At 43.9% G+C, this 20,472-nt stretch overlaps 1 protein-coding gene across 1 annotated transcript in view; it reads left to right on the top strand.

The window, feature by feature from the left end:
- UHMK1 (U2AF homology motif kinase 1) overlaps window positions 1-20,472 on the top strand; it is a 155,900-nt gene that overhangs the window by 69,143 nt on the left and 66,285 nt on the right. Inside the window, exon 4 of the mRNA XM_069231097.1 lies at window positions 17,362-17,456. Coding sequence (XP_069087198.1) covers window positions 17,362-17,456 — 95 coding nt within the window. The remainder of the gene's footprint in view (window positions 1-17,361; window positions 17,457-20,472) is intronic.

The following is a 20,472-nucleotide window of genomic DNA, read 5'->3' on the forward strand; positions in this document are numbered from 1 at the left end:
GGGAAACCTCCACTTGGGCAAGGGAGAGGGACTCCTGGGGGTCACTTCTCCAGTGAAAGTCCGGTCCTTCAGGTCCTGGGGGCTGCGGGTGCAGGGTCTCTCCCAGGCGTCGGGACTTTAGGTTCAAAGAGTCGCGGTCAGGGGAAGCCTCGGGATTCCCTCTGCAGGCGGCGCTGTGGGGGCTCAGGGGGGACAGGTTTTGGTACTCACAGTATCAGAGTAGTCCTGGGGTCCCTCCTGAGGTGTTGGATCGCCACCAGCCGAGTCGGGGTCGCCGGGTGCAGTGTTGCAAGTCTCACGCTTCTTGCGGGGAGCTTGCAGGGTTCTTTAAAGCTGCTGGAAACAAAGTTGCAGCTTTTCTTGGAGCAGGTCCGCTGTCCTCGGGAGTTTCTTGTCTTTTCGAAGCAGGGGCAGTCCTCAGAGGATGTCGAGGTCGCTGGTCCCTTTGGAAGGCGTCGCTGGAGCAGGATCTTTGGAAGGCAGGAGACAGGCCGGTGAGTTTCTGGAGCCAAGGCAGTTGTCGTCTTCTGGTCTTCCTCTGCAGGGGTTTTCAGCTAGGCAGTCCTTCTTCTTGTAGTTGCAGGAATCTAATTTTCTAGGGTTCAGGGTAGCCCTTAAATACTAAATTTAAGGGCGTGTTTAGGTCTGGGGGGTTAGTAGCCAATGGCCACTAGCCCTGAGGGTGGGTACACCCTCTTTGTGCCTCCTCCCAAGGGGAGGGGGTCACATCCCTAATCCTATTGGGGGAATCCTCCATCTGCAAGATGGAGGATTTCTAAAAGTTAGAGTCACCTCAGCTCAGGACACCTTAGGGGCTGTCCTGACTGGCCAGTGACTCCTCCTTGTTATTCTCATTATTTTCTCCGGCCTTGCCGCCAAAAGTGGGGCCTGGCCGGAGGGGGCGGGCAACTCCACTAGCTGGAGTGTCCTGCTGGGTTGGCACAAAGGAGGTGAGCCTTTGAGGCTCACCGCCAGGTGTGACAATTCCTGCCTGGGAGAGGTGTTAGCATCTCCACCCAGTGCAGGCTTTGTTACTGGCCTCAGAGTGACAAAGGCACTCTCCCCATGGGGCCAGCAACATGTCTCGGTTTGTGGCAGGCTGCTAAAACTAGTCAGCCTACACAGATAGTCGGTTAAGTTTCAGGGGGCACCTCTAAGGTGCCCTCTGTGGTGTATTTTACAATAAAATGTACACTGGCATCAGTGTGCATTTATTGTGCTGAGAAGTTTGATACCAAACTTCCCAGTTTTCAGTGTAGCCATTATGGTGCTGTGGAGTTCGTGTTGGACAGACTCCCAGACCATATACTCTTATGGCTACCCTGCACTTACAATGTCTAAGGTTTTGTTTAGACACTGTAGGGGTACCATGCTCATGCACTGGTACCCTCACCTATGGTATAGTGCACCCTGCCTTAGGGCTGTAAGGCCTGCTAGAGGGGTGTCTTACCTATACTGCATAGGCAGTGAGAGGCTGGCATGGCACCCTGAGGGGAGTGCCATGTCGACTTACTCGTTTTGTCCTCACTAGCACACACAAGCTGGCAAGCAGTGTGTCTGTGCTGAGTGAGGGGTCTCCAGGGTGGCATAAGACATGCTGCAGCCCTTAGAGACCTTCCTTGGCATCAGGGCCCTTGGTACTAGAAGTACCAGTTACAAGGGACTTATCTGGATGCCAGGGTCTGCCAATTGTGGATACAAAAGTACAGGTTAGGGAAAGAACACTGGTGCTGGGGCCTGGTTAGCAGGCCTCAGCACACTTTCAATTGTAAACATAGCATCAGCAAAGGCAAAAAGTCAGGGGGCAACCATGCCAAGGAGGCATTTCCTTACAATGTAATACTATTTCTTGTTTTAATGCTGTTTAATGTGAAAAATTAAAAATATATTTTAAAGCGTTCTGGGGATTGATTACAGAGGGAATATCCAAACAAAAAGAACAAATATTATAATTTGTTTCTTTACTGTTGTCCTTATGACAGCTGTTATGTTATGAGCAGGGGAATTAAGATTGTGTAGCTCATCTGAAAAGGTCTCTGATTTTTAGTGTTTAACTCTTCTACATCTGAGACTTTTTCAGGATAATTTAACGTTTTTTTGTTATGTAGTTATTTTTGATCCTTGTGGTTAGTTAATTCTGAAATTACTTATACTTAATATTTTGTAAACTAATTGTGTGATTATGTAAGGGCATATTCTTTCCAGACTTGATAATGTCCATGCCAGCTGTCTCCAGCCTTGGACATGGCCGGTGGTCTAACCCTCTGTCCCCAGACAACAAAAGCAAAGACTTCGCTTGGGGTGCAGAATATGGCTTCTGCAACTGCCTATTTCAAATCCCGCTGCACTAAGTCCATAAAGCCCCAATACCCTGTTCATAAAACCTGTGTTGACAATGTAAGAGTTAATGCGAGCCAAAATAAGGCAAGATCATCTAGAGATTAGCAGGTACATGAGCACATGGTGTGGTAGGCCTACATCAGCATATTGATAATCAGCATATCTTTCCTATAAGATGAACTGCTGGAGCCTCTCTCTTTATAACTTGTGATGACATCTAACATGCAGACAGTGGTACTGCAGGTTTTAGTTCTCATGCAGTGTAAGTAGTGGTCGTGTAAGTGAGTGCAATCAAGGGTCTTTAAACATTGATGTTGGTGTTAATGCTGCATGAGGTCGTAGGCACTATGGGGGTTATTACAACTTTGGAGGAGGTGTTAATCCGTCCCAAATGTGACGGATATACCACCAGCCGTATTACGAGTTCCATAGGATATAATGGACTTGTAATACGGCTGGTGGTATATCCGTCACTTTACCGTCACTTTTGGGACGGATTAACACCTCCTCCAAAGTTGTAATAACCCCCTATGTCTTGGATTGTAACAGTGACATTATTTCAAATGGAGTTTATTATTGGAATTTCTTTTCACTTAGGGAATAACTTCCCTTTAAAAAAGTATTTTATTGTTTTAATTTTGAAGAGTGGGATTTAATATACTGCTGCATTTAATGTGCCTGAACCTCAGCTTTTGATACCTCCTGGTTATGGCCTAATAAATAGCATGGCATGTTCTATGTATTCAGTATTCACTCTGTTAATTATATCTCCTGTGGCCTCACTGAGAATGACAGGCTACATCCTGTGCTATTACTGGTGTACCCCATACCCACTTGCCAATTCCAGTATCTGCCCGCCATTCATAGAGTATGGCCAGAAGCAATGCCCAATCACTAGTTAACTTTCTTCTAAGGGAGGCCTTCATCCATGCACAGCATGCAGTGTAGTTCCGATTACGTCCTTTGGCAAATTCCCCTGCCTAAATCCCACCCCAAGTGATGTATCTGTCATTGGTGCCTGTGAAAGAGAACAAGGGAGGCAGGTACCACAAGGATAACCATAGAGCGATGAAGAAGATAATATGGATAGGAGAGGGAAGTGCCAAAATCCAATGGAAGTGGGATGACGGGAAGAGAAAAGAAAGGGAAGCTAAAGGTGTTGCAAGCATGCAGGTTAATGGGAAATTAAGGCAGATTAGCAAGGTACAGAGAAATAAATGTTCAGAAAAGAGATTTATGGAAATATTGTAATTTAGAAGGGATAGTAGAGGGCTAGATACAAGGTGGGTATCCATTGTTGTGAGTGGTGCAAATGTTATTTATTATGTGGTCTAAGACTAATAGTAGAGATCTTGGTACTTTGAATGTCAAGTGTGTTGACTGTTCCTCAGTACAGATGGCAGAACTTTTTACATTAATTTGCTCTCCTACTAGAAAGTATGCAAATAGCAAGCTACACCAATTGCTTTGGCTATTTCATGCAAGTTGCTTAGTTTCTCCAGTTTGGGAACTTTCATAGATTCACATGTTTGAATATTCCCCTTCGTGGAAGTGGGAGTCCATTGTACCTTAATAAAGCAGGCCTCACTATCAAGTTAAGCAAATGCCAGATAGGCCAGGTTGTATACGTGGGCCACCTTGTAGGTGGAGGCCAAGTTCAACCGCTGCAATCCAAGATTGAGATAAGTCTGGACTGCGTAGCTCCAACAACCCAGACTCAATTCAGGGTATTCCCTGGTGTGACTGGGTACTAGAGGAGGCTTGTCAAGGGGACTGGCTCCACTGTGGCGCCCTCACAGAAATGACCTCCAAGAAAATGGCAAAGAAAGTAAACTGAACAGTGAGCTGTGAAAAGGCATTTGACACCCTGAAAGAAGCAATGTGCTCACCACCTGTTCCTAAAGCTCCAGATTACACCAAGCAGTTCATAGTGCAGACCGATGCTTCTGCATATGGGAAAGGTGCAGTCCTGTCACAAATCAATGATGATGACCATGACCAAACTGTTGCTTTCATTAGCAGTAGGTTACTCTCCAGAGAGCAGCGTTGGAGTGCCATTGAGAGAGAAGCCTTCGCTGTGGTTTGGTCCCTGAAGAAGTTGAGGTCATTCTTATTTGGCTCACACTTCCTTATTCAAACTAACCACAGACCTCTCAGATGGCTTATGCACATGAAAGGTGACAATCCCAAACTATTAAGGTGCCAAGCTTACTGGGAATTGATTTTACAGTGGAACATAGCCCTGAGACTGGCCATGCCAGTGCAGATGGCCTTTCCAGGTTCTTCCAGAAGAAGCCTCTCTAGGGGAAGGTTAGTTTCATAGTCTTTCGCACTTTTGGCCTGGTTTCAGAAGTGATGTTTACTGTTAGTGCACTGGGTCACTGCTAACCAGGTCCTCAGTGCCAGATCTCCTTCCCCAAAGCTGCACAGTTGTTTGGCACAGCTAGCAAACTCTTTAGCTACCACTATAAGTCCTTAGTAAATGGTATCCCTGGTACCTAGTGCCTGGGCTACCAATGAAGATCTCTGAGGGCTGCAGCACCAGTTGTCACCCCCTGAGATCCCTCACCAAACCCACAAAGTGCTGCAATTGCAGACTGGGTGTGTCGGTGCAGGCTAAACTGAAAACACTGCCTGTCACGCAACCTGTGTGTGCCAGGTCCCCTATCACTGCAAGTGCCAGGTGTAAGTCACCCATAAGGCAGGGTGCATCAGGGCACATGTGAGGTCATATATGCATGAGCAGCTATTCTTGTGCTATGTCTCTATCAATTCTGAGGCACATTAAATAAATGGGGAAACAATTTTAAATGCATATGCTGGACACTGGTCACTAAGAGTTCCCCAGCTACATGATGGCTTCTCTGAATCCTGGGGTGTTTGGTATGAAACATCTCAGAATAATAAACCTTCCGTGATCCTGGTGATGGATCTATTAATTAATGCACACACAGGGCACCTTAGAGATGCCCCCTGAAAACCTACCAACTACTAGTGTAATCACTGACTGGTCCTGACCAGTTCAGCCACCACAGACACGTTTCTGGCCCCCCAAGTTGAGAGCCAGAGCTCTCAAGGGCCTAAGACAAAAGCCTGCACTAGTCGGACGTATTACCGCCTTGCCCAGGCAGAATGGACATTCCAGGGCGGGAAACTTTAAAGGCCTTGCTGCCCTTGTAATGCAAACCAAGTCTCTCCACATGGCGGAGGTGACAAACACCCCTGTCCTAGCCCCACTTTGGGCATCCGCCAAAGCAGGAAAATTTATTAAATTAGGAGTGCCCACTTTATGCCAGTCCCATCCCTAAGGAGGACGAGTTGAAGTGGACACTACTTTTCAAATTCCTCCATCTTGCTTGGAAGAAATGAGGCCACTAAGGTTAGGCCTACTTCCCAGCAGAAGTGGTAACATGAAGGATGTAGTCACCCTAAAGGTGTTCAGCCCATTGGTTACTGCTTGGCACTCCCAATAACGGCCCAAAATTGAGTATTTAGGTGCCACCCCTGAATCCTGGAAATCAGATCCTGACTATCTAAGAAGATGAGGACACAGAAGAGGGAGGCAGTTTGATAGATATATGTTCAATGGCATGTGTAGCTGCAGATACACATGCTTTACATAGTTCCGCCATCTAGCGTTGGGCTCGGAGTGTTACAAGTTGTTTTTCTTCAAAGAAGCTTTTTTGAGTCACAAGATCGAGTGACTCCTCCTCTTGGTGATAGTGCGCATGGGCATAGAGTTCCTTGTTAGATTGGGATCGGACGTGTTCCCTCTTGCACAGGTACATCTCGCTTTGGTACTATCTGAAAGTCTCTATCTTATCCTTCAACGTCGGTATAATTTTTTGAACGTGTTTCTGACTACACTCGATCCGATTGTAGCATCTGGATCGATTAAATGCGCTTTCAGGCTCCAGCCCCCTTCTCAGGCCCACTGCCACAGGCTCATGGATGGAACTCCATTTTGCTTCTGCCCTCTGTGTCACGCCAAGTTCCCCTACACCAACCAGCACTCTGTGTGTAACCTCTGCTTCTCTCTGGACCACAAAGAAAACACCTGCAAGGCGTGCCGATCCCCGAAGACCTTACTGGATCGAAGAGCAAGACGGCTAGAGATGACATCGAAGTCGACGGGACAAACTCCCAACATCTTCAGTGAGGAACAGGCAAATTATTCTTGCGGCGCAGTATGTGAGTACACCAGCGCCTTCCCATAAAAAAACAGATTTAAAAGTCACAAAAGGCCTATGGTCCAGCACTGCTTGCCGGCCATGTACCGACCCGAAAACTACATATCGACGACCAACCATCGGATTCGGTGCCGAAAAAGGTCAAAACTCACTCCACCGAACAGACTACCACGCCTGTTTTGGCATAAAGTCAAAAGATGGAGGCTTCCACTTCGGATCCGAGACTGCTACATACCACATCGGAGCTGAAACGTCCAAGCTCCTCTTCGGAGCCGAAAAAAATTCATCTACTGCGGAAACCACATTTTCTGCTTGTTTAAAGCATTCTCTCACCAAGCTTTCAGAGCATTAATTGGTGGGAAGCAAACCTGTTCCATCTCCAGAACAGGAAGCAGACTAAACAGACATTAGACCAATTATTGAGGTCATGGACCATAGGCAAAGGAGAATACAGATCTAAAAGGATACAGGGAAGATTATTGCCTCTCCTCCTCCTATGACAAAGACGAAACTAGCATTCCAACTAAGTTTTGTAAACTGGCCCTTTGCCGGTGGTGTTTAAGCACAAGGAAAAGCCAAAGACAGTGCATTAACCTTCTCTACTGCATTTGCCTTTCCTTCCCTCTTCTTCACCCACACAGTTTTCCACGCAATCTTCTGTCTCCTCACATGGACCCATGGGATATGTACGATTCTGACCCAATTCCATCTAATGACCCTGATCTGTATCCCACAAGGCCGTCTCCACCTGAAGACACCATGGCCTATAATCGCAGCTAGGGGAATTAACGCTAGTGTCATGATCAGATGGAATGCTTGGTTGCGGTCTTCAGGATTTAAACCTGAAATACAGCAAGCGGTCCTTAATATGCCATTTATTAAACAGCAACTATTTGGACCTGAGGTGGATACCACCACTGAGAAATTAAAAAAGAATTCCGATACAGCAAAGGCCGTGGGTGCCCTTTACACAATACCTTTTCAGGGCACTTTTCGGGGCACTTTTCGTGAACCTCAATTTAGAGGAGGTTTTAAACCCCAAACATCAGAGGCCTCTACGTCTCAACAAAAACAGGGACAACTATATTCCAAGGGATCTTTCAGGGGCTCCTATGGAGGACACAATTTCAGAACTAGGGGCAAATCCGCTGCCACAAGAGGTACCTCCACCTCATCAAAGCAGTGACTTCCTCTGCATCCCCACACAGCACACATCTCCTGTGGGAGGAAGACTGCAATATTTCCACTGTCATTGGCAATAACTTACATCAGATCAATGGGTACTGTAAATTATCCACAATAGTTATTGCCTAGAATCAATCTCCCCTCCACCAAAAATTTCCCCTTGTTCATGCAGGCTTTCTCCTGGACACATTGTTCGGTTAAAACGAGGTAGAATCTCTTCTACCCAAAAGTGCAATAAAGGTAGTTCCCATCAATCAACAAGGGACAGGATTATATTCTCTATACTTCCTCATACCAAAAAAGGATGGCACTCTCAGATCAATCCTCGATCTCTGACCTTTCGACCATTACATTCTCTCAGAGCATTTCCACATGGTCACTCTACAGGATGTCATTCCTTTGTTTCAAAAACAAGACTACATGACCGCATTAGATCTCAAATTTGCTATCCATCCAGCACACTGAAAGTACTTAAGGTTTGTGATAAAAGGCAAGCACTGTCAATTCAAAGTACTACCCTTTGGAGTAACAGCAGCACCAAGGGTATTCACAAAATACCTAGCAGTGGTTGCATCATACTGCAGAAGACAGTGCATACATGTCTTTCCCTGTCTGGACCACTGGCTCATAAATGCCAGCACCATCAAACCTGTCAATAAGACACACACGATACGCAATAGACACCCTATACAGGCTAAGGTTCACAATCAATTACCAGAAATCTCACCTTCAGCCAGCACAAATTCAACCATATCTAGGAGCAATTCTGAACACTCAGCATTAGCTTACCTGAATCAACAATTAATTCAGGCATTCCACACTCTCATATCCCAATTACAATTCAGTCAAACTTACACAATAAGGTTTATCATGAAGCTATTGGGAATGATGGCATCATGCATAGCAGTAGTGCCCAATGCACGTCTAAACACAAGACCCCTCCAACAATGTCTCTCACAACAATGGTCTCAGGCCCCAGGTCAACTTCATGATTTAGTGTTGTTGGACCGCTAGTCTTACAACTCTCTGCAATGGTGGTATCACACCAATTTATCAAAGGGCCGGCCATTTCAGGACCCTATGCCACAGACCATAATCACCGCAGATGCATGAATGACAGGTTGGGGAGCCCATCTCTACAATCTTACAATTCAGGGAGAATGGGACTCAATGAAGCAGCTTTACCACATAAATCACTTGGAATTGCTGGCAGTGTTCTTAATAATCCAAGTATTCCAACCACAAATCACACACAAAAAAGTGTTAATAAGGCCAGACAACAATATATTATTTGCAGAAACTGGGCACACATTCATCTCAATTGTCCCTTACAGCAAAAACAATTTGGAAATGGGCGATTCACAATCGCATTCAACTATTAGCAGAGTATATCACAGGGATAAGCAGGACGCAGCAGCAAATACACGAATGAGAGATTCACCCACAAGTAATTCAACAGTACTTTCCCATGTGGGGAACACCAAACATAGACCTCTTCACAACAAGCGAAAAGGCAAAATACCCAAACTCCGCGGCCAGGTACCCACACCATTGATCCAAGGGCAATGTTCTATGGATCAACTGGTCTGGGATACTTGATTATGCTTTTCCCCCTCTCCCACTAATTCCATTTCTGGTCAACAAGATCTGTCACACCACCCTCACTATGATACTCCTGGGCACGTCAACGCTGGTACACAGCACTGTTGGATCTGTCTTTAGTACCACATCGCAAGCTTCCAAACAGACCAGACCTATTGACTCGGAACAAAGATCAAATCAGGCACCCCATTCCCAGTATGCTCAACCTGGCGATTTGGCTCCTGAGATCATAGAATTTGGATATCTACAGCTTCCATCAGAAAATATGGACATTCTAAAAGAAGCACCCAAACCTACAACCAGACAGTGCTATGCAGCTAAATGGAAACCTTTTGTATACTATTGTTAAACTAAAAACATTGATCCACTTAAAGCATCAGTACAGGATATTGTTTATTTGCTTCACTTACAAAAAGCTAATTTAGCATATTCATCTATTAAAATTAATTTAACAAAAATATCAGCTTACCTCCAAAACAAACAGCATACGTCTCGGTTTAGAATACCTGTCATAAAAGCTTTTATGGAAGGCCTCAAAACAGTTATTCCACCTAGAGCTCCACCAGCTCCTGCCTGGAATCTTAACATTGTGCTCACAAGGCATTCTTGCTCTCTTTAATTTCTCTCGTGGAAAGTTGCTTTCCTGGTAGCAGTTACTTCCTTAAGCAGAGTAAGTGAAATTCAAGCATTCACTTTAGAAGAACCTTTCTTCCAAATTCACAAACACAAAATAGTACTTAGGATAAATCCAACATTTCTACCAAAAGTGGTTTCACCATTTCAAATCAGTCAGTCAGTGAAATTGCCAGTCTTTTTTCCACAGCCAGATTCAGTTGCTGAAAGAGCTCGCCACACTCTTGCTCTCAAAAGAGCTCTTATGTATTATATAGCCAGAACAAAAGATTTTAGAAAATCTAAACAACTTTTTGTGGCTATTCAAAAGCTTCATAAAGGTAATCCTATTGCCAAGCAAGGATTGGCCAAATGGATAGTAAAGTGTATTCAGACTTGCTATCTTAAAGCTTAAAGGCAACTGTTAGTAATTCCTAAAGCACATTCTACTAGAAAGAAATGATTTATACTGGTTGTAGTGGATCATGCAACCAGGTACCCCGAAGCAATTACTACTGCCCCTGAAGTAGCTAGGGCCCTCATTGATGTATTCACTAGAGTGGGCTTTCCAAAAGAGGTGGTGGGAGACAGAGGTAGTACCTCCATGTCTGACTACCTAAAAGATATGTGGGTGAGTGTGGTGTGAACTATAATTTCACTATGCTATATCACCCACAAACCAATGGTCTTGTTGAGAGACTCAACAAGACACTGAAACGTATGATTGGTGGACTCCCTGGAAAAACTCAGACGGAGATGAGACGTCTTATGTCCATGCCTGCCTTTTGCTTACAAGAAGTGCCACCGAAGGGAGTAGGTTTTCCCCCTTTGAGCTTCTGTTTGGGCATCCTGTAGGGGGACCCTTTGTCTTGTGAAGAAGGGATGGTAGAGGTCTCTCAGATAGCCTAAGCAAGATACAGTGGATTATGTGCTTGGCCTTTGTTCCAGGATGGCAGAGTAAATGGAAAAAGGTTACGAAAATCTTGAAGCCAGCCAAGAGCTCCAGAAGCACTGGTATGACCAGAAGACTGCACTGATGGAGTTCCAGCCAGGATGGAAGGTGTGGGTATTGCATCCGGTGGCTACTAAGAGCCCTCCAGTATAAATGGAGAGGACTCTACCCCATCCTAGAGAGATAAGGGGAAGCCCACTATCTGGTGAACTTAAGCTCTTGCAGGAGCCGTAAAAGGGTTATTCATGTAAACCGCCTGAAACCCTATCTCGAAAGTGAGATAACCATGCTCATGGTCACTGATGAGGGGCAGGAAGCAGAGAGTGAACCTCTCCCTGATCTCTCCAGAACCCCAAAAGATGCTCAGTTTAGGGAGTGGTCTTTTCAGACACCCTAACTGGCCAACAGCAGGTGGACTGTAAGTAAGTCTTGCAGCACTATGCTGAACTCTTCTCCTTGACCACTGGTCAGGCTACCTGGTGCACACATGATGTGAACACCGGGGACAACTTATCTGTCAAAAGGTAAATATTCAGACAGTCTTACTATGTCAAAGAGAGCATCAAAGCTGAGGTCAGGAAATGCTGGAACTGGGAGTCATTGAGCACTCAGAAAGCCCCTCGGCCAGCCCAGTGGTTTTAGCCCTCAAACCTCAGTCCCACGTTGGAAAGAAAGAAATGAGGTCCTGTGTGAACTATAGGGGTCTCAATGTTGTGATTAAAACAATACTCACCCCATTCTTTAGGCTGATGAGATATTTGACAGGTTGGGTGGCAGTTGCAAAGTTCAGTACTCTTGATCTCATATCAGTCTACTGTCAGATAGGACTGATACCGTCAACAGCAGAGAAACAGATGACGATTCCATCAGTGAGCCCATCGGCCAGAATTGCAAACATACAAATAAAGACAATACCGTCGTCATCACAAACAACCACAGACTCATAGCTCAAGGAACAAGAATTTAAGACATATCCATGAAAGGATATAATTAAAGAAGGTATGGAAACAACCAGTCAGGCTGGAAAAACATTTCCTCACTATCTGTGATTATCTATAAAAGGAAAGTCAGCAGAATCAAACATTTTACTAAAGCATACTTCCCCAAGTAAGGGATTGTTATACCTACCGTAACAGCTCTTGGATGAGGATGATGAGTCAGATGTAGGTCCTTTTTGTGTGGCTAGTAGCCCATCTCAACTAGGGGTGAAACGCCAGGATTATGGAGATGATGACGATAAAGAATATCAGGAGTACTACATTGCAGGTGAACAGGCAGAACCATTCCATCTAGAATATCAGGAACAATCTATTCCAATGCCTGGTTACCTAGTAACACACTTACAATATATGTTACAGGACTATTACCGTAGATTCCCACCAACTCCTGCCACACCTATAAACCCGATAACTCAACCATAACACCTATTTTAAACCACAACACCTTTACCAGTCCCCACTCTGTTACTTATAACACTAATTCCCCCTACACAAGGAGTGACAACCATCATATCACAACCAGTGGAAGAGGACATAATATCATCGGGAGAAGATAGAGAGGAAGGGGAGATAAGAGATACAGTACCTGAACAAGATGAGTGGAACGACTACCTCATTCCCTCCCCCTCCCCACCTCTGGCGATGCCGAGGGATTACCCTCTGGAAGATATTGGGGGATTCCCCAACCTAATGGACAAGAGCATCAAAAAGGAGACAGACTGTTTCCTTTATGACTTTAAGCAACCCCCGAAGAAGTCAGTAAGAGCGATTCCAATAGTAGATTGCATCTGGCAGGAAGGACTCCAGGCCATAAAAAATCCAGATACTGTATCTCCGGTAATCCCACGTCTTGATAAAAAGTACAAGGCACCGGACAATTCTCCAGCTTGCCTTATCGGACAAACAAAACCTGATTCGGTGGTGTCGCAAGCAGCGGCGCTCAGAGCACCCTTCTACACCAATATCACCTCCTCCTGAAAAAGAGGGCTGTAGGTTAAACATCACTGGAAAAATATTTCCGACACTGGCAGCCACTACGGTAAGAACAGTGAACTCGCTGGCTATTTTAGCTCGTTATGACCGCCACATGTGGTCGGACATGGCACTATACACAGACCTGTTACCTGATGAGAAGAAATTAGAAGCATGCAAGATCTTGCAGGAGGGGGACTCATCGGGTCGGAGATGATTGACTGTGAAAGAGATGTGTCTACCACAGGATTAAGACAACTAGCGGGGGCTGTAGTTCTGCACGGGCAGGGATGGCTGAAATCCACTTCCTTCCACCCAGTAATACAAACAAAAATTCTAAACATGCTGTTTGACAGGGAATCATTGTTTGGCCAGCATGTGGATTATGCCTTGCAATCTATAAAGGCTGACACGGATACAACAAAGTCCCCTGGCACGCTTCAGTACCGAAGACAACACTTTTGAGGAGCTAGGGGAAGAGGAAATTATTTCTTTCGAGGAGGCTACCAGCCACATAGGCAGTACCAGCCTGGACAGACACAGTACCGACCTCAGTATACACAACAGAAATACAGACAGCTTCCAGCAGCTGCACATAGACACGATTCTAGAGGTAGGTTACCAGCAGGAGGCAGAGATACTCAAACAATGACTAAACAAGAGTACTGCCTACCTCACCATCATCTCAAAACTGAGGGAGAATATCAAATACTTTCCAACAGTGGTCCATGGTAACCTCAGACAGGTGGGCCCTATATGTCATTTCAAAGGGCATTCCTTGGAATTTTTACCAGAAACCTCCATGCACTCTGGCCTACTTCCACCTCACCTATAACAGCTAATGAGGGAAATATTGAATATGATAAAAAAGGGAGCGGTGGATATTATTCCAAAAACTCAAAAGGCAATAGGATTCTACTCTTCTAAAAAAAAAAAACATCAGGAGATTGGTGTCCTATACTCAAATCTGCAAAGACTCAACAAATTCCTTTAAAAAAGAAAAAGCATGGTGACTCTTAACGATATACTACAACTCTTGAACAACGGAGATCATATGATGTTGATCTACAGGACGCGTATTTTAATTTCCTAATATATTCAAGTCCTCGCAAATTCCTACTATTCCAGGTAGCCGGTATTCACTTTCAATTCAATGTGCTTCTGTTTGGACTAATATCTGCTTCCATAATCTTTACAAAAATGTTGGCTCCTGTAGCAGCACATCTCAGACAACAGGGAGTCCTTGTATTCCCATACTTAGATGATTGTCTCAGAAAAGCTCCTACATCACAACAGACTGCAGCGGCCACAACCACCTGCCTTTCACTATTCAGCAAATCAGGGCTGACAACAAATTACCACAAATCCCAACTAAAACCACCAACAACAAAGATAATGTTCTAGACGCACTATAGAACAAAGCCTATCCCTCCAAGGACATACAGGAAAAACTTCATCAGCTGCAAACAAACTATCCAGAAGAAAGTTGGTTTCTGTTCAGAAGTACAAATCTTTCATGTGGATGATCTCCTTGTGCATCACTTTGCTCCTTAACTGTTGGTTACATCTATGTCCTCTGCAGGAACAGATAGACAATTCATGGCGTCCAACAGAAGGCTCATTCAAAGATCTAATTCAAATAACACTGGTTATGAGAACAGCAATACTTTGGTGGACTCAACCTGCAAACTTGTCAGAGGGACTAGAATATCTGCAAAAGATGCCCACTTTTACACTAACAGACTCGTTGTTGAAAGGCTGGGATGCGCATCTCCAGTACTTAAGATCAGCGGGAAGATGGTCCGCCGAGGACAAAAACCTGTCTATCAATCAACTGGAACTCAAAGCAATGGCCTTAGCAGTAAAGGCTTTCCTCCCCAAAATAAATCACTCAACAGTCCTCATATGAACGGACAATACCACCAGTATGTCCTATTTGAAAAAGCAGGGAGGAACCCGCTCTCAGGCATTCCCAGTTCAGACTCTAGAAATATGGAACAGGGCACTTCAGCACCACATAACCATCAGGGCAGAACATCTACCAGGAATATCCAATGTCCTGGCAGACCTCTTGAGCAGGACCATAATTCCTTGTCACGAATGGGAGCTAAACCAACAGATTCTGGACTCTCCATTTTGTCGGTGGAGCAATCCACACTTGAATCTGTTAGCAACGATGGAGAACGAGAAATACCTATTCTTTGCAAGTTGGTATCCCCACAAAGAATCGTTGGGGGATGCATTTTCGATACACTGGTCAGGGATATATGCTTGCACTTTTCCACCCATCCCATTGATCCCAAAATTAATCAACTAGGTTAAGAGGGAACCTTGCAGACTGCTATTCATAACTCCCAGATGGCCCAGGCAAGTATGGTTCACCAAACTCCTACTCCTCTCTGAATAACCTCATCTTCAACTTAAAGAAATATAGTCGTTGTTGACAATGAACCAGGAACAGATACAACATCCAGACCCAACATCACTACACTTGTCAGCATGGATCCTGTGTACAATGAGCTCTCCTCAATAATCATCCCATCGGAATGTAGAAAAATTCTTTCTAAGGCAAGGGCGGACACAACAAATAGATCTTATAAGTTAAAATGGGAACAATTCTGTCTATGGGGTGTGTCCTCCAACATCCACCCACTCACAGCAAATTCTCCCCTATTTGCCACATCTAGCAAAATAGGGATTATCCCATTCCTCAGTAAAAGTCCACATAGCGTCAATTTCTAGATTTCGGTGCACCAGTGATGCACCGTCTCTGTGGTCTGCTCTCATTCTTAAACAATTCCTCAATAGTCTCTCTTCAGAACTTTTCCACCAGTTCGAAGCCCTCCATATCTGTAGTATCTTAAAATAGTCCTGCGACAATTTATGAGGCAGCCATTTGAGCTGATGCACAAATCTGATATCAAGTATATCACATGGAAAATGGCTATATTACTAGCTTTCACATCTGCAAAGAGAGCAAGCGACATACAAGCTTAAACCATCAAACACCGGTTCCTACATACAATTCACTACAGTGTTATAAAAGAGATGTCTAAAGTTCTACTTAAAGAGAACGCATCACATAAGAATATCGGACCAATTGTTTCTGGCATATGGAGGCATTAGAGAAGGACACGGTTACCAAACAAACCATTGCCAGATGGATAGTGGCACCTATATAGTTTTTCCACACACAGGCTGGAAAACCTTTACAGGGCAGTATAAGAGCCCACTCCACTAGAGCTGTAGCCACATCAACAGCATTTTTTGCTGGGGTGCCTATTCACCATATCTGCAGAGCAGCACAATGGTCAAACAGGCATACATTCACAAAACATGATTGCCTGGACGAGAGCCATAAAACAGATGCAGAACAGCTACGCCATCTCTTTGGATAAGGTGAGTCTCTGTCTTTTTCCACCATCCGCTATCTGTGTTTATTATAATGAATATATGTTTTACCCAGTACATTGCTTATTAATCTGATTCAAGCATGTGAATCTATGAAAGATCCAATACTGGAGAAGAAAATTAGTTACCTGTAACTGTGGTTCTCCAGTATTGGTATCTTTCATGGATTCACATGTGACCCACCCTTCTCCCCTCAGAGGCTCCCTTTACTCATAAAAATATAATAAGATCACATTAGTGCTAAAAAATATGAGGGCTTCAGCATCTGTTTAGAGTGTTCTAGAGGGTGCTCTCGTCTAATTGGTCATAAGTGAAGTTTGGTTCGTTTTTTCTAATTAAAAAAAAACATTTAGATAGGCTATTAAGATAACTTGTTGTTACCTATTGTTACTGGTACATACTGCATTATTAAGGTACTGTGGGACTCCCACTTCGATAGGGAATACTCAAGCATGTGAATCTATGACCAACACTAATACTGGAGAACCACAGTTACAGGTAAGTAACTAATTTTCTTTCTTACTTTGGTATGCCCATAGTGTTGGTGTAAAATGCCAAAGGTTGCAGCTTCTCTGTTAAAAAGTGGGAACTATCTCAAAACGTTGATCAGGAGAATACATTTTTCCAGAATTAAGCATTTTGATAACATGATCCGCAAATTGTGAAGGTGAAATTATTTTAAATAGTTTTTTAAAATCATGATAACCATGTACATGTGATTGTGAATCATGGGGTAGCAGCTCCTGTGCAGTTTTTCTTACCTTGTAATCAGTCACCATACTTTAATTCACTTCCAGTTCTGTAACCCTTTTGCCGTGTTGGATAATAGATTGACCAAAGCACACCATGCTGCTCCTTCACTCAAATTGCTACCCTTGTTTTTAAGCATTGACCAACTATCATCACTTTTCTATAGTATTGGGGTAAATGGCACTAGATGTAAACGAGCATTCGATATTCTGAAATAAAATCCTTGTGGATCTGCAGTCTGTTTGGCAAAAACACAGCAATGACTTTTGCCTTCAGAGTGTAATATTGCGATTTCATCATGGTTGGCTTTTTCTTTTCTTTTTTCTTTTTTTTCTTTTTTTAATTACAGGCAAACTGTTCTTCCATGATTGATCACATTTTTGCCAGTAAAGGTGTGGTGAATACAGCCATTCCAGCCTATCACCTCAGGGACCTTATTAAAAGGTATTTTTATTGGTTTAGCTTGGGGGAGGCGGGAGTAATTGCTATTCTTATTGCTGTTATGCCATAAAAGTGTTGTATAGATGGCTTTTAGGTGGCTAGTAGTTGGGCTGTAGTCGCATGAATTTTTATTTGTAATGTTAAGTCATGTTCATTTAGACTATTTTGACATAACCAATAATTATCCTTAATTTGACTGCAGCTGGAGCTAGTGAGAGAGGTGACTACATAGTGCCACTTATCCTTTAGCTTTTATTTTTTATTTAGTCCTAGAGGAACACCAACTTAATTCTGTCTGTGACTGGAGTCAATACTCTCTTCTGTCCGGAGGGATGCCTTCATGGTGGTGGGGTGCTTGAAGGGGCAATTTGTAAATTGGAAAAGACCCTGCAGTCTGCAGACATGAGAAATGTCTTACTCAGGAAGCCACTAAGGAGGAATTGAATTGAATGTTTAACTTCACAAAACTGCCAACATTAAGGAAGAAACCTGTTGCTAACAGAAGTGCTTCTGTACCAGTGAGAGGTTCAATTGTGCATTGGTTATGCTCTGTGACCTAGTATTGTAGTCTTCGTTTAGGAGCACCGGGTCCTAGATTTCTGCCTCCAACTGACAGGCATGGGCTAATCCAGTTTGGCAAAATTAATTTCTTATTTTTGGGGAAGGAGTGAGTACTGCGCTACAATTCCTTCAATCTGTTCTTTAGTCCACCAAAACATCCATTCTATCGTCCAACAAAACTGCAAGAATCTTTGAAGAGTTAATTTCCGATGAATCTCTAGGCTTGCTACAATCAGATCTGACCAGTCATGAAATCCATTATAATCCACTGTGCTGCCGTTAACAAAATGTTTGATTTTTTAACCAGAATCCATTTAAACAATCAAGACGAGTAATCTTTGCCATTAGTGCAGACCATGGTAGAACTTGGACCCAAAGCTGCGGTTTGTCTATGCAAGACAGCTGGTTCAGGGATTACAGCACTTTTGTTTGTGGACGACTAGGCCAATCCTATAACAAGTCACAGCTGTCGGACCAACCTTCCCGGCTCACAAGCAGTACCTCACCAAAACCCAAATAGTAAAAGGTGATTTGTGGAAGCCTTTACTCATGGACTCAAGTGCGACATCTCAGGGGAGTCCTGGTTAAACGGAGATTGCCCCTTTCTCACATGAGCAAAACAGTCTCAGTCACACACAGGCAATGAAGGAGATGCAGTGAAGTTTTCAGTAGGGTTTATTAGCTAGCCTGCAATCAATTGTAAAGTGCATGGGCTGCAATGATTAGGATAATGACTAATGCAAGAAACAGAATTGTAAAACCGAGAGTCCTGAATATGAAGGACCCCCACCACCACCACACTCGTGCAATAACGTGAGATGTGAAATAGGCTCTAATACCCTAGCATGATAAGCCTAATCTTTTATCTAAAGAGAGCTAGGTGTGATAAACCCAATCTGCCAGTACCATGTCCATGAGAAGAGCCCCCCAACCGTCATTACCTTGGAATGAGGTCTCTTGATCAGACTATGTGGGGACACAAAGGCTGGGTCTGCATCAAGGCGACGTGTAGTATTGATGGCATCTGGTAGGAATCTCTCTGATAACCTTGTCTGTGTGAGATGTATTTATACAGATCTTGTAGGACCCCTGATGCAGGTATGTTCCCAAACAATAGATAAGGCATGCTTGGGGCGACAATTATATAAACAGTTCCCTGGAAAGTACATTATGTTACTGTCACACGTAAGTGGGGAAAGTACATGATGTGTATACCTTTATATACCTTTGTAGATGACTTGTTTTTGACGCTGATAATCACGCCTTCACTGAGTGGCACTGATAACGTGAAATCAAAACCTCTTCCTAACTATAAACATAGCAACCATCTTGGAATATATAATTAAGTAAATACGCTAAAACAGAGCATGTTATGTAGGTTAAAAGTCACTAGCTGATGAGGCACAAGCCTTCAAGCCAGAAGGTTAAGCTCCAATGAAAACTAAATAAGATTCACTACCATGTTGATATACTCAACTGTATTAGATCAATACGGAACACTGCCAGGAGCCTTTTGATTAGGATACAGTTTTTCCCAAGGTGCCCATTTAATTGTGAATCATTTAATGCTTCGGTATAACAATTACGGGTAGAGGAACAGATTTGTTTACTGTCCCACCTCCAGCATCACAATGCCAGGCCACGTGATAAGGTCAGATGAAAACCATATCCCCTTATTCCAGTTGACGAAGTGGCAAACCTGTTGTTGTCAAGTTGAGGGAATGAGTGGAGGAGGTGATTTACTTCAACATGCAAGAAAACAGAAAAGTCAGAAGAGCTAGAGCGGAGTATGGCTACCAAGAATGAGTGGATGTGGACAAAACTCCAAAGGTTTCATGTGCAGTTCCACAGACATGTGTTCCACCCCCCCCCCCCCCCCCCCCCCCCCCCCCCCAGTCCACTAACCCCCACCGACCAACAAAAGTGCCCCACACACCACAATCACACAGCACTGGCGAGGGAGGACTGAGAGTGTTTTCACAATTCAGTGCGTTTTTTTTAATTTTGTGTTTTTACTGTCCACAATAGAAAGGTTACTGCATCTAATTTGTGCAGTTAACATTCCATCATCCACCAAGATTGGACAATCAAACACCTGCTATTTCTATTGAAAGATGTCACTGTTTTAAGAGCCAGAGGAGCAGTAAAGCAAGTGATTTTTGCACCAAGTGGGAACGGAGTAAAGTCATACTTTAGAACGCCTCAAAAACACAGCACACTAATCGATTTAGGACTTGTGCTTCCTCAACAGATAAGTCAAGACTAGAAGTCATGACTGCAGTTTGGGATTCATCTTCTGCTGCGGAAAGAAAAATACTATATAACATTGGAATCAAGGGATGCATATTTCACATCCCTGTGCATCTGCACACTGCCAGTACCTTATGTTTGTGGTAAGTGACAGTACTCCCATTCGGCATAAGATCGTTACTGGTGGTGTTCACAAAATATCTGTTGT

The sequence above is a fragment of the Pleurodeles waltl genome, chromosome 4_2 (assembly GCF_031143425.1).
Source record: "Pleurodeles waltl isolate 20211129_DDA chromosome 4_2, aPleWal1.hap1.20221129, whole genome shotgun sequence".
NCBI lineage: Eukaryota > Metazoa > Chordata > Amphibia > Caudata > Salamandridae > Pleurodeles > Pleurodeles waltl.